Here is a 15,453-nt window from a genome sequence, read left to right as displayed (position 1 = left end):
AATTTTAAAAAAAGCCTGAATGATCTTTTTGTTTTTAAATAAAAAAATATAGGTTCTTTTAATTTATTTCAGTTCTTTAAAGTATGAAATTTTGATTTTTTTTATTTTACCCAATTTAAGGTGAATTATCATAACTTTTGGAAAAAAAACCACTTGATTATTATTAGAGAAGGATTTTAGAGATTTTAAGGATACAAAAAAGTTTTAAAAACTTTATTTATACTATTTTTGAGTTTGATTACATTGTTTTTGGGTCTCATGCAAAAATAGTATAATCCCAGTCAAAAATATTCTAACTCAAAATTTCCTTTTTCCAAAATTCATAAATTTTCAGAAAATATTAAAAATTATTTACAAAGATCCAAATGATCAAGTTTTATCTTTTTAAGTCATTAATATATATATATATATATATAATTCATTTTAACGCTTTAAAAGTGTGAAATTTAGACTTTTTATTTTATCTAATTTAAGGTGAATTTACCATAATTTTGGGAGGAAAACCACTTGAATATTATTATATAAGATTTTTTTTTAGGTTTTAGGCACAGCAAAATATTTTTGAAAACTTAAATTACACTATTTTTGGAACTATATAAAAATAGCGTAGCCTCATTCAAAAAAATAAAAAAAAATAATAACTTTTCAGGAAACCTTATAAATAACTTATAAAGGCCTAAACGATCATTATTTTTGTTTAAAAACTATTAAAATAATTATTTTTAACCTCATTAAAAATTCTAATTTTTTTGGGAAAATAATAGACAATGACTTACACTAATTTTTTTTATTGGACCAAAAAACAATATAACCTCATTCAAAAATCTTTTTTTGTATCCTTAAAACCTCACAGAATCTTCTATTATAATATTCAAGTAGTTTTTGTTTCAAAAATAAATTTGATAAAAACTCATAATTTCATACCCTTAAAAAGCTGATATAAATTGAGAATTTTGGGATGTGAACGGTCCGATATAACTTTAAAAATACCAATTTAATAAAAGAAAAAGTCTATCAAACCATTTTGGATCCGATCGTAATCGGATCATTCTATTAATTGCAGAAGATCGTAAGCCGTCAGCATCCCCGGCAAATACATGTACTCGAACCCGTGAGACATTAATAACTAAAGTAACAAATAAATAAGTGAGTAAAAATAAATAAATCTTTATCGGTGGAAGATAAATAAATTTACAAAATTAAAAGGTCGTGTGAACTGTTATTTTCTTGAGAACGTACGGTCTGCTTACCACATTGAGCTGCTAAGGTTGTTCGAAACATATTATCTCCGACGGTCCATTTCCTATCTCTTCATTTTCGTTTGGGTCACGGATACCCTTATCCTGCCTGCACTCCTCCGGCTTCCCTGTGGGTTCCGAGGTACAGCCATCGGCGCAGTGTTCTACCGATGGCAGCAACTTCTCCCACTCCTCTCGCTGCTCCTCAGCTGCCATTCTCACCCAGGAGGCCTCCCCCCAGGCCCATCTCCAAAGAGCTGCACTTCAACCATGACCTCTCTGCCACCAAGAAGCTACAGGTCCAATCTCTCGAGCTCTTTTTCCTGTTCTTTTTTCTGTTTTTAGTTACAGTTTTGATGAACAACGCTTTGATGCAGGCTGGAGTGGACTTGGTGGCGAATTTGGTTGGAGTGACTTTGGGTCCCAAGGGAAGGAATGTGGTGCTGGGTAACAAGTATGGCCCTCCTAGGATTGTCAATGATGGGGAGACTGTTCTTAAAGAGGTACCACGGAGGATAAATCCTGTATCGTTTGCTCTTACTCTAGGATTTACTTCTTATGATTTCGGCAGTCGACCAAAAGATTTAGTATGGTAGAGTTCTTAATGTGGCTTCATTTTATTTCTAGTTTTCAGTTTTGCTTCTTACGTTGGGGGCAATCCATTAGAATTTCTCTAACACTAGCTCAAAAATTATATATTTCTCAAATTACTACGGGCTTGTTGTGTTACCACAAAGAGGAAATAGAATTTCTCTAAGACTAGCTGAAAAATTATATATTTCTCAAATTACTGAAGGATTGTTGTGTTACCGCACCGAGGAGATAGAATTTCTCTAACACTAGCTGAAAAATGATATATTCTCAAATTACTACATGCTTGTTGTGTTACCACAACGAGGAAATATAATTTAGCACTTCCATCAATGATTTTATTTCATTTCTTCTTGATTTGGTTGGTTGGCTTAAGTTTGCTATGAATCCTCATCATTTTCCTGCAGTTTTTGAACTGAGGCAGGTCTCCTGATAACAATGTGCCTGACTCCTATAATAAATACTTCAGAATGAGCAAATAACTGATTTAAAAGACTATCTTGCATCGATTTTTTCTTGTAGTTTCACAACCATGCACTAACAAAAACAGTTTCAATGATGTTTTTCGTAAAAGATTTGGGTTTCTGTACTTGATGTTGGAAGAAAACATTTAAGTTGAAACATTTGATTTTTCTCACTCATCTTTTTACAGAACAACTTTACCTTCGCATAATTTTTCTTTTGGGTTTTCCCAAGGTTGAATTGGAGGACCCATTGGAGAATGTGGGTGTCAAGTTGGTGAGACAAGCCGGTGCAAGAACAAATGATCTTGCTGGTGATGGATGCACTACTTCCATCATTCTTGCTCAGGGTTTGATTTCTGAAGGTGTTAAGGTATGTATGAATCTGTCCATGCTCTTTTTAAGCATCCCACTCTCTCTTTTCAAACTTTTTGCACCTTTCTCGCTCTAGTCACCAAATAACAAATTACCAGGACAGGGCTTTCAGTATGGTTTCCTTCCATCTTCTTCACTTTTCATCTTTTTCTCACTCTTTATGAAAGTCTTATCATTGCTCACTCTTACGGATTGCTTTGTTATGTCTTCCGTATCCAAATGGAACCTAGGGAATCTTTTCTCAAGAAGACTAATATAAGTTCTTAATGATCTTCCTTTTCCTATCAAACAAGACAAGGATTCTACTTTTTTTAAGAACTAAAATTTCTTGATGGTGATGTTATTATTATTTTTTTATTTCTGGTATTGTTATATTATGATTAAGGTACTAGCTGCTGGAATGAATCCTATACAAGTTGCAAGGGGAATTGAAAAAACTGCTAAAGCTCTTGTTTCCAAACTCAAGTTGATGTCAAGGGAGGTATGATCGGTACTTAAGTGAAACATTGTGTTTTTAAAATACCAGATTTATCATTGAAGTTCATTTCTAAAGTTATTTATCCTTACCTTTGTGAGGAGTATATTTATTCCTACATACAACCAATTGTGCTCATAAGAGTATATTCTTAGATGTATTCCTATGGAATTCTTAAACTATGTAGTAGGAAGGATGATTGCAGATTGAAGACAACGAAATTGCAAATGTAGCAGCAGTTAGTGCTGGAAATGACCATGCAGTAGGAAGTATGATTGCAGAAGCTGTTAGAAGAGTTGGTAGGAAAGGTGTAGTTAGAATTGAAGATGGAAGAAGCACAGAGAACGGCTTGCAAATTGTTGAAGGCATGCAATTTGATCGTGGTTATTTGTCACCATACTTTGTTACCAATCGTGCAGATATGCTAGTGGAGTTCAACAACTGCAAGGTAAGGAATGCAGCACTAGCGTAATTACTATGTTGCTCTGTGAAGTAATTTGCATGTTCTGAATACAGATACTTTTGATTGACAAAAAAATCACCAATGCAAGGGAGATGTTAAAAATATTGGATGGTGCAGTCAAAGAGAATTTTCCGTTGTTGATAGTTGCAGAGGATTTTGAGCCAGAAGCTCTTGCCCCAGTTATTAGAAATAAACTCAAAGGTGTTCTGAAGGCAGCTGCTATCAAAGCTCCCTCCTTTGGAGAGCGAAAGACTGACTACTTAAATGACATTGCTGTCTTGACTGGAGGTAGTAGGTTGATGAAAAAAATGAGGAGTAATAAATATGTACTAAAAGTCTAAAACTAATGCCTTTTTGCTAAAATTTAGATTATTATGCAACTCTCACCCACCTTTTTTACTGTTTTGCTTTGACTTATGCTGTCTTTTGACATTGAAACGTATAATCGGTTTGCAGGTACTGTTATTAGAGATGATATGGGATTGACTCTTGACACGGTTGGCAAGGAGGTTTTGGGTTCTTCTGTGAAGGTGATAATAGGAAAGGATTCAACTTTAATAGTAACTGATGGGAGCACCCAGCATGCAGTGGAAAAGCGGGTTGCTCAGATAAGAAGTCTTGAACAGGTACAAACACTTGTTCTAGTGGTGCATCCACCATGCAATTAATTTCAGTTGTTTGCAAGAGACTGTTACCCGGTCACTGCTTATGCTCAAACTTCACCAAAACTTACTGTTTTTTGCCTTTGCCTATGTTTTCTCTTCATCACTAGTACGACATTCAAATAAAATTCATCCTAATCTATAGTTCCTATTCAGTCCACCGACTTTATTTTATGGCAGTTGATTTTTTATATGGAAACCTTTCAAAACTTACTATAGTTGTTTTTTTCTAGGAGCAATCTTGTATATACCATAGAGAACCCTGTCCCTGTGTCAAACGCTGTTTGTTTCTTCAGTATTAGACACAATGACTGAAATGTTCTGGATTTCTGAAGCAATAACGAAGCAGTCTAGCTATCTGTGGAAATGGTTTCTGTACAATTTTTAATACATCACGAGCTACAAGTGCTAGCGAGTATTGTACCCAGACAAAGGGTGCTTCAGATGGAGGGTTCAAACATATGCTTGTAGACAATCAATAGTTAAGGTCAACGGGAACTTGAACAGCATCACTCTCTCTCTCTCTCTCTCTCTCAGAAAGGTGGTGATATACTATCGTGAAGATCATTAATTTTATTGATCTGGAAGCTAGGTGGACTTGTGATGGTCTTCGTGGACAAGGGTGACTGGTATTCTTGGATAATTGTACCCATTTTAAGTTGTAGTAGCTAATTCAGAAGTAAGAGAGTGTTGTGTCTAAATTTCTATGACACCAAACAATCACTCAGCCAATAATGGTGGTTTTCTGATTCTGAAGCAGTTCCCTCTAATGAAGTTTACTCAGCAATCATGCTATAATATTTTTCCCTCATGAAATTGACATTCATTGTTTCACTGTCAAAGAAACTTCAGCAAAAATTCTAAAATGTCTCTTCTGACATTTTTGATAAAGTTGTTTAGTGATGTCTTTCATGACTAGATGGATACAATTTGCTCTAATGTGTTTACTAGCATCACTGTTTCTTTAAAGGAGTAATCTTTCTTTTCTGTGTCTAATATTTAAATTCCATTGCTGAATATCAACCTTATTCTGGTAAGTACTAAAGTTGTTGAAATGACTATATCTGCAGATTTGCTCATTAGGTTTACTTTTCGTAGAATTTATGTATTGGTCAGCTTTTGGCATAAGTCTTAATCCAACTCATCCTTTTACCAACTTTTTGCTGATTTCTTTAATTAAAACAACAACCATATGTCTTTCTATCTATCTAATGTCAATGTTTTGATTTAGTACTCTGAAGAGAAGTTCCAGAAGAAAATACTGAATGAGAGGATAGCAAGGCTATGTAGTGGTATTGCCATTATTCAGGTATGTACGCCCTAAAACTTCTGTTTTTAGAAGCTTCTGCTACCAATGCAGTTTGTCTATATATTTGAAGTTTTAATATGCTAGGCTGAACTATATTTCTACAGGTAGGTGCACAAACAGTGGTTGAATTGAAAGACAAAAAGCTGAGAATTGAAGATTCTCTAAATGCAACAAAGGTCAGTCCTACCAGAGACTTGACATAATATAATCCAACACTGATAATAAAATAGTAGATATATAGCACCAACTTGTATCCTCATAGCCAAAGCTTCCAGGTTATTTAGTAGCATCGGAGAATTTGTATTAGTTCATATAGTAAGGCTACCTTAGCTCTCCCTGGAAATATAGTTCTCCAACACTCCAGGAATAGATGATATTTCATTCTTTTTTATCCTTCGCTGTACTCCCTGAGTATTTATCTTTTTAAGTGGTCCTGCTGATCTTGCTGCTCCTTCCAAATTAATTGGTGCATTTACACTTTTACAGGCAGCTATTGAAGAAGGTGTTGTAGTTGGTGGTGGGTGTACCTTATTAAGGTTATCTACCATGGTTGATGGTATCAAAGATTATCTGGATAATGAAGAACAGAAGGTATTGCACATATTCTTTCCTTGTCCATTTCTTGCAAGTGATTTACTGGCAAACAATACATGATTATCTACCATGGTTGTGGCACATGCAACCTGTGCTGACATATACTAGGGCAAGTGCCTGCACTAAATCCTAAATACAATTTTTTTATCAGAAAAGCAAAAGAAAATCTCCCAAATTATTTTTTCTGTTATCTTACAGAAGGACTTGTTTGTCAGGTTATTTTCTTGTTATGTAATTCCTTGACTATTTTCTGCAGATTGGTGCTGATATCTTTAAACGGGCCTTAAGTTACCCTGCAAAACTGATAGCAAAAAATGCTGGCGTAAATGGAGATGTTATTGTCAACAAGGTGTCCAAGTCATGCTATGAAAGCTCAAACTCATATTCTAGTATTTTGAATTCTCTACTTAATTATGTATTACTAGTATAATTCAAGTTTCTGTTTTTTATAGGTGTTGTCTAATGATGACATAAGATATGGCTATAATGCAGCTATGAACTGTTATGAGGACTTGGTAGCTGCTGGCATTTTAGATCCATCCAAGGTAAAATATAACTAAGTTGATGAAAGCTAGATTTGTTTTGTTATTTTTAAATCCAATCAAGGTTACACAATTAAGTTGATGAAAAGCTAGATCTGTTTCTTAGCCAACTTTCTTGTCAGCCTTCTCCTGAAATCCTTGCACATTTATTATGAAAATGTATGAACAAGCAATATATATTTATGTGCTTTATGAGATGGGGCCTGTATTATACATCACATGTTATTCACATGTTCTGATTACTGCAAGTGCATCATCTTTTTGTGGGTTCATCCATATCTGGTACAAAAGTGCCAATTGTCCATGTTATAGGAGTTAAAGAAGGTTGTAAACCATTTCCTTGAATAGCAGATATCAATAGTTGCAGCATTCCAATAGATTAATGTATTCTTTTGACTTAATTTGATCCATATAAGTTCTTTAGACCTGCCGAAGATTTCTAATAATAATTTATTCATTATAGAGATATATTAATAATGCAGATATACTGTGCTTAAAATCTTACTGATGTTCACCATTTATTCTCAACTTCAGAAATTGAATAATCCTATTTCATATTTCATTCATCTGGAACAATTGAAGCAATGACCTTTTTATAATCTTCATTTTTATCTTTCTGGGAATCAAATGTCGAAAATTCCTGCAAAGTTGTATCCTCTTAATTTGAGATACATTCATGACCTTTTCACCTGTTGGAGCAGGTTGTTAGATGCTGTTTGGAGCATGCTGCTGCTACTGCAAAGACTTTTCTCACCTCTGACCTGGTTGTTGTGGATGTAAAGGGAACAGAGACCATTTCGATGAGAATGCCACCACGAAGACCAATGCCGATGTCTAATATGATGCAACCACCCTTGCCAGCATCTAAATTTATGCGGATGCCAGGTTCTTATCCCCCTCTCAGATTCATTTAATATTTTCATTGGCGTATTTGATGAACTCCAGTGAAGAACATTCCATGACAGTTTTCTCCATCATTTACAACTTCAGGTATTGCACTTTAGACCATTGGAGCTGTTTAGCATGCAGTAATTGCTTTGGCATCACTCTGGAGCTGATAGAGTTGGATGTGATTGTTGCCATTGTGATTTGCCAAAGAGACAATGGTCAAGGAACACTGGATGAGAAATCTAACCAGATAATGAGTTCACCTGATTGATTTCAGACAAGTTCATATCCAAATTCTCTTTCCAGATGCTGCTTGAATGGATTTCAGGAAGAAAGCCATGACAAGATTAATCGTTGGATCGAGGTAACAGTGTATTGCAGGTGCCATACAATATGATGGATCAGCAAACTTGTAGTCTCTTTTACTGCAATCTGTACTGATGTTTTACATCCCATACCTGTTTGAATACTAACCACAAACAGATCAAGAGATACTGTTCTTTCTTTTTACTTACTGAGGAAACTTCTACCCTGTAAATGACTGCTATGGCTCTAACCTTAGCAGATACTTGTTGCTCCAGTACTCCTTTCTGAATCTTTGAGGTTGCTTCCCACATTTGCTCTTCCGCGACTTGTGTTGGTTTCCATTAGAAAAAAAAAAAAAAAGGATCTTTTTGCTGAATCTTTAAAACATACAGATTGCTCGTTTCTCATGTTAGTCAATTATGTTAATTTTTTGTGTGTTACTTCTACCAGATGTAAATGTTGATTCTGATTACAAATAGCAAGTGTGACCAGATGCAGATCTGTAAAGCCCACTCCATCTCAAGCTGTAAGCGTTTTGCTGATGAAGACACGGAGGTGGCTCTTGGATTCCCCCCCTCAAATTACACATTCAGCCCTACAGGAAACAGTTTCATCCAAACTGGTTGATGGAGAGAAAACAGTTTCATCGTACCAGTGTTAAATCTCACGGTGTTGTAGAACCAGAATTGGATTGCTACCAACCAATTGCTGTTCTCCGTCTCTGTAACTTTTGGTGCGGGCTTTATCAAAACCACGTAGTTTCATCTTCGAATCCGTCCAATTGGCATATTCCACGTAATCCATTGGTCATACGAATGGGGTCAATGAGATGTTGACTTCTGAAAGGTTGACTTCGGCTTGTCCATCGTAAATCTTCTCTGGATCTAATCCCAAAATTTTCGACGCTCGATCGAAGCCGTTTGTTCCATTTAAATTAAGGTCATGGACGGCCGCGATATAATGAGAAAACTACACTTATCCTTCCCAGGATCCGCATTCGCCTGTTTCGGTCGGAGGTAAGTGCGACGAATCGCCGGAAAAATATAATGAACACTTGCGATCGCATGTCGTTCCCATCACACATTGATATAAAATGCTCGCATTTCGACCGGCCATTGGCACCGGCGGCCTCCCAAAGCTTCTCTTTGGACCTTCTCCGCCCCGTGATCAGGCGACAGATGGATGTGATGGAAGCTCTCCGGTGGATGAGATGGGAGCTGGAGTCGTACGCCGCGTACGGGGACTTCGTGGCGCTGCCCTTCTTCGTGATGTTGTTCCTCGATAGGTTCCTCTTGGAGGTATGTGATTCGGAGCACCTTAAAAGTTTTCTTTTTAAGTGCCGGTATTGTAGTTTATTTTGTTGAAATGACTATTTGTAATCTATAAACAACCGAAATGCTGAAATGATCGCTCTTTTCATTCTGCCTTACTCAGGCATCATTGCCTATGCACTTTGGTTTCTTTGGATTAACCGAGATGACGCCAAACACAGCTATCATTCTCACTGCTAAAGCTGTTATACTAATGACTATATAAATTCTGCCCAAAGTCCTGAGGAAATGTTGGAGGATCCTGTGCAGCTTTGGTTGGGAGGCACCTACAGCAAGGCTTCGAGCCCTTTGATGGCAGAAACAAATCCCCTTTTGGAAGGACTCCAGTTTCTCCAACTCCCCTGCATTGATATCTACTCTGATTGCTTGGAGATAGTGAACATTGCAAAAGGAATCAATCCTATTCCCTGGTTTTTGAGGAATATGTTGCTACATAGCTTCTTCCTTTTTTATTCACTACTTGTCCTAGGTATTTACCATGTCCCCAGGGCTCATAATTGTGTAAGCCACACCTTGGCCAATTTTGCAAGATCCCAGCTTTCCAGCTTTATGTTTTCTGCTGCTGATCCCCTCGTTGCTCAGTTTATAACACAGCTTTGATTAATAGATAGTTAGTTACCTTTGTTAAAAAAAAAAGAAACTGTATGAATTATTTGTTGAATGTTTTACTATTCTTTGATTACAGCTGAGTTAATCCCATGGAGTTTGTTAGCTCCACCATGTCCCCCTTATATCCAGTGTATGGTACCATGCATACGCTGACATTCAATTCTAGACATGATGGTATGCGTCTTAGCATCTAATATGGTAGAATTCTTGCATCTACCCCAACAAATAATGTGGTTTGACTATTTTAGTCAGGCACTTGACAAACTCTTTTAAGTTTTTGGTCACATATGTACTTGTATTTTGATAACATAAAACAATCGTTTTTTGCTTTTTCAAGTTTCTGAAAAGCTTGTAATATTTTACATTTGATGACAAGAATATATAAGCATTATATCAATTACAAGGATTATTATTCTTTACATTTGCCTATATTTCCTTAGCATGCATCTGATTCTGATGGATAGTCCATATCAAAGAAAGAATGGTTGTCTTAGCATCCATATGTTGTTTGGTTTATGGATTCCAGATGTTTCATTTCTTGTTTAATTCACTTTTAGCAGTTCTTCATTTATACCTATGGAATATCTCATTCTCATTCTGAATATAATGTTTTTCTCGATCTCTAGACATTGTCTATGCAGCTTATACCTAGAACAGTTCATGGAAATTTCAGTACGGAAAAACGAAAGGAGAAGAAAAATTAACAAATTTAAGGAATCAGCATGGAAGAGTGTTTATTTTCTTTCAGGAGAGTCTCTGTTCCTGCCTGTTACATACAGTGAACCATGGTTTACAAAGTACCAGATACTTATGGATAGGACCAGGAGATCAGGTCTGGCCAGATCAGAAAATAAAGTAAATTTATTTTTTCTTGGCAATTTTATTTCTAATGGCATCTAAACTGTCTATGGACATATTTATTGAATATAAATTTCATCCACATTGAAACTTAGGCAGTTTACATGTATGCTGCTGCATTCTACACATGCACTATGTTCTGGGAAACAAGACAATCCGATTTCGATGTGTCAATGCCTAATCATTTAGCAACTTTGGCTCTTATTCAGCCGTCTTACATATTCAGGTTAGTCATTCCGCTGGATATAAGTGTTTAATTTTGCTGCTATCATTCTAACAAATAGCTATCATGGAGATATTTGTTCTATTAGCTCGCAGGTTATGTTGGTCAACTTATATTTCTTGTAAATTTTTACTACTCTTTGCAAATCTCAGATTGCATATATGTTTTATCTGATTGTCCTTTCATTGGAGACAAATATTTCTTTCTTCCTTTTTTTAGATAAATCATTTGTCATATTGTTTGTTCTAAATATAATTTTAAATTTAATTTATTTTGACTATCTTTCATGAAAAAGGATATGTTTGTATTATTTAAACAAAACACTTTAAATAATAGAAATTTTTTTTCAAAATTAACCTCTTTGAGCTTCAAGTAAAAAGGAAATCTCATTTATAATCTGCATCTCTGTCATATACATACAAATAAGTTAAAGAGAACAGAGTAAAAACATGTACAAATTAGAGCATATTTAAATTAATTGTGAGAAATATTTTGTTAAACTAGTATACCATAACATTTTAATTGGTGGAGTGAGGTGGTACTGGTAGAATTTTGAGAAGAAGAGCACAAAATAATAACATAATGTGCCACTATATCAAGCATTCACTGTATTTTAAGATGTGTCTAAGTTGGGAGCTTTTGTACATGTAAGTGCTCATCCATCAGGTTTATGTGGCTGCACTTCTACAGGTGGAACATAGTTACAATAACTAGAACAACAACAAAGCCGTAAGTCCCAACTATTTGGGGGCTCTATATTGAAATCGATTAAGATTCATGTTCATGAGATCTGATATAATTTTACGTTGGTTGTTAGTGACCTAATGTAACCTTCCACCTTTTTCCATTCGGGTTTGAGACCAGCATCGGCGGTGTTACACGTGGAACATAGTTATTCAGTTTAATTGAACCATGGTCATGAATCAAATGAAATTGGTTGCTCCTATGGTCCCACCAATAGGCTATTACCAACTTATTATACCAGTTCATATGCTCTTGTGCCCCAAATTGGATTCCAATAACATTGTATGGATTTAGTTATGCTCCATAGACAACTTGATACACAAAGACCTGGATGATGAAGATGTTCATAAAATGGTACTTTTAAAGTCCATTTGACAGCTTAGGTGTCAAAGTTTATTTCCTTTGTCTTATATCTTTCTATTTGTACAGTTTTGCTCATGTTGGTTCAGTTGTTTTCGCCATACATGATGCAAGTGATGTGTTTTTGGAAGTGGGAAAGATGGCTAAGTATAATGGCTCTGAATGGCTTGCTAACACATCATTTCTTCTGTTTGTTGCATCATGGATTTTACCTTGGCTTGCGTACTATCCATTCTGGATCCTCCGAAGTACAAGGTAAGTATCTCATGCTAATACTGATTGATATACTTTTATTGATGATGCTATTTAGGTATATTGGTTCAATGTGAATTGACATTACAGGGTAGATTACACAAGTTGGCTTCCATATCAATCTATTTTGTATTCATTGTATTTGCTCGGCATGACGAGTCAAACCTCTGATGGGGAACTAAGATTATTTTGGTATTTGAATTAATTTAATTCATGCAACATCTTTTTATGCTGAACATCATTTTAAGTAGAAGAGCAAATTAGGAAGGATTGAGTGCCCCATCCATAGATTTATAAAGGAGAATTAGGAGTAGCTCGGTTTGTTCAGGCAGATCGACTGTTTTGCAGAAGGATTGAAGTTTTGGATGGTCATAAGGATTTTTGCGCCTGAGTGTGAGTCATGGCATGCAGTTGTTGGCTATTTTGTACTATGATTGAGCTATTTTTGGTCTGTTTTGGGCAGCACAAAGGCATAAACCAATCCTATTGTTCTTCCAACGTACAACTTGCAACTAATTGGCTTTCAAATGCTATTCTTCCAACTCCTAAATAGGTCTAATATTTTTGAGAAAGGGGAGTTTTGCAACTTTGATTTATTTTGACTTTGACAATTCAATGTGATTGACATTGGTTGATGGTAAGAATAGTTTACCATTTTATGCTACAAATCTGTGTACATAGTACAGCTAAGCATAAGTTACTTAACAGAACGTGGAATTCTCCAAGCATAATGAAAAAAGAAAATAAATCTTGATCCAAGACTAAGTTTAATGCATCTCAATTCTATTTCCAGAGAATGTTTTTTACTTGGGCTTTTTGAGATTCAGTTTAATGGTTCTTTTACCTTGTCTTGCAGTTATGAAGCCATCTTAACTCAGGACAACGAGAAGCACAAGTTTGAAGGACAACACTCTTCTATTCTCGCTACTTGTTCTTCACATCTATCGGTGGGTTTTTATCTACCAGACTCTTGTAAAAGAAATCATGGCTAGAGGTAGTGTTGGAGACGATATTCGATCGGGTAAGTGCTGTCTCATATAACATTTTTCTACATAAAAATAAAATATATATAAATATTTAGTGGTCAATGATACATTTGTAGGGTTCTGTTTATGGATTGTCTGCAACCTTCAATAGCTCCCATCTTCATTTTTCTGCATTCCATATTTTATGTAATTCCATGCCTTCTGTTGTTTTGATGTTTCTTGATAAATTATTTCTTTAGATTCAGAGAGTGAAGAGGAACATGAAGATTAACAGGGATATCTTCTGACTACTGCTGATATGTGAACGATGAGGCCACAAAAGATCATGATTCAATATCATTGACATTAGTATCTGGATTTCCGTTGTGCTGATATTATGGCAGCTACTAGTACTCAAATGGCTTACAAGTTGTGGAAAAAGGTCAGCCTGTTCTCTATTTACAGGTTGACTTTTACAACCAGAGATTCACCAGATGGAAACAAACATCTCTTCAGCATGATTTTGTTGCCCAAACTGGTGAGTTGTTGTGACTGGAGATGCCTCCTCAACACTGATCCACAAGAATGATGCCTAATTCTCATTTTTGTCACCTGGATTAAAGCATGTCAGATGCTCCAAAATGTTGTGAAAGAGAGGTATTCTGCTATCTTCCCCTGTACCTGCCTTACACATACAAACAAACAAACGAATGATGAACCTGACATTTTCTCCTAGTATATGACCAATCAAAAGTTGAGAAACATTGGCACCTCCTTTTGGTTTAAACAATTGCGCTTGATAAGCATTTTGTTTGAACAGCTAGCAATCTTACGCAAGTAAACCTTGCTGTAAAGTTTGGATCAAAGTTGACTTGGAAGTGTAAACTCTCATGGCTGGGGAGGGAGGGGGAAACAAGGAACACAAATGTGGACATTTGAACTTGGTTTACCGATGAATCACCTGATCTCTATAGGTAAAGAGGAGCTCAACAAGTCAACAAATATGTCCGTGTGTGGTCAAGCTTTATTGCCCGAGGGAATCAGAACACAGGGAGAAGCAGTCTTGAAAGCTTGAAGTGGAGCATGGTGACTCTCTTAATCATTCAACACTATAAGGGTGAGGGAATACTAACGGAAATCATCAACTTAACAATCATAAATCCTGATAGCTAAAGAGCTATGATACATATGGAATGTAAATTGAAGTAAGGGAAACTATTCTAATCATTTTATCAATATAAAATTGATGAAATAATTAGAAGAGTATTTTGATTCCCTTAAAACATCACAAACTAACAAGTTTAATAAATTGAAAGAAAAATCAAAGATTTTTGGGGTTTAAACGCCTCATGCAAGAACTTAAAAAATAAAATACTCATCGGTGTTGGAAGATTATTATACTTCTAAATTGTTTCCTTACAAAAGAGAGTCAGTCTTGTTTATATAATACAAAAACTAAGTATAAAGGAAATGAATCTATTAAATATATTAAATAACATTCGTATTCCTAATTCATGAATATAGATCACTCATTAATATGTCTTGAATTGATTTGAATGATTATTCATGAATAAACCCATAATTCTTAATATTATCCAATATAGTTAAATAACCTTTATTTCTCAAAATAGACTAAAAAATTATCATTCTCTCAAAGTTGAACTTTCTCTTCATGATTTAAACTTATTTGAATCATATTGATCATTTTAGGCTCTTCTTGCATTTATAAAATCTTGACTGAGTCTTAATCAGTTTACTCCTTCCAAATACTTTTTAATAAATAAATCAAGACTTCTCTTGTCCTTTTAGCTTTAGCTTTTATCATTTGTTCTACATGAATAATTAAAAGATTTTTAGCAGAATTATGATAAATTTGACGGTTCATATCAAACCTTCTCTTTAGTGACATAGGGGATTTGGTGATATGGATTTTCCCATCTCACATACATTACAGTACGAAGAGAGAGAGAAAATATGAGTTTGAGCACCAGATAAAGCTTTTATTTTTTATTTTTTTAAAACAAATTAGGAGTCATGAAGATGAGTTATGAGTGACAAACATCAGTATCAAATATATATATATATATATATATACATATATATATAAATATACATATATATACATATATATACATATATATATATACATATATATACATACATATATATACATATATATACATACATATATATACATATATATATAC

General features: G+C 35.0%; 1 protein-coding gene and 1 pseudogene across 1 annotated transcript; both read left to right on the top strand.

The window, feature by feature from the left end:
- Positions 1-1,299: 1,299 nt before the first annotated feature.
- LOC135586815 (ruBisCO large subunit-binding protein subunit beta, chloroplastic-like) lies at positions 1,300-8,212 on the top strand. The gene is made up of 14 exons (XM_065083324.1): positions 1,300-1,537; positions 1,616-1,741; positions 2,526-2,663; positions 3,051-3,146; positions 3,346-3,588; positions 3,657-3,891; positions 4,060-4,229; positions 5,497-5,574; positions 5,679-5,750; positions 6,061-6,165; positions 6,425-6,517; positions 6,621-6,713; positions 7,412-7,595; positions 7,701-8,212. The coding sequence occupies exons 1-14, from the start codon at positions 1,409-1,411 to the stop codon at positions 7,712-7,714; spliced, it is 1,776 nt and encodes a 591-aa protein (XP_064939396.1). The 5' UTR covers positions 1,300-1,408; the 3' UTR covers positions 7,715-8,212.
- A 1,979-nt stretch (positions 8,213-10,191) lies between these two features.
- LOC103998330 (ASC1-like protein 1) lies at positions 10,192-14,065 on the top strand (annotated as a pseudogene).
- The last annotated feature ends 1,388 nt before the right edge of the window (positions 14,066-15,453 follow it).

Source organism: Musa acuminata, chromosome BXJ1-9 (genome assembly GCF_036884655.1).
Source record: "Musa acuminata AAA Group cultivar baxijiao chromosome BXJ1-9, Cavendish_Baxijiao_AAA, whole genome shotgun sequence".
NCBI lineage: Eukaryota > Viridiplantae > Streptophyta > Magnoliopsida > Zingiberales > Musaceae > Musa > Musa acuminata.
The sequence above is the reverse complement of the archived record's forward strand: the minus strand, read 5'-3'. Positions and strand labels throughout refer to the sequence as shown.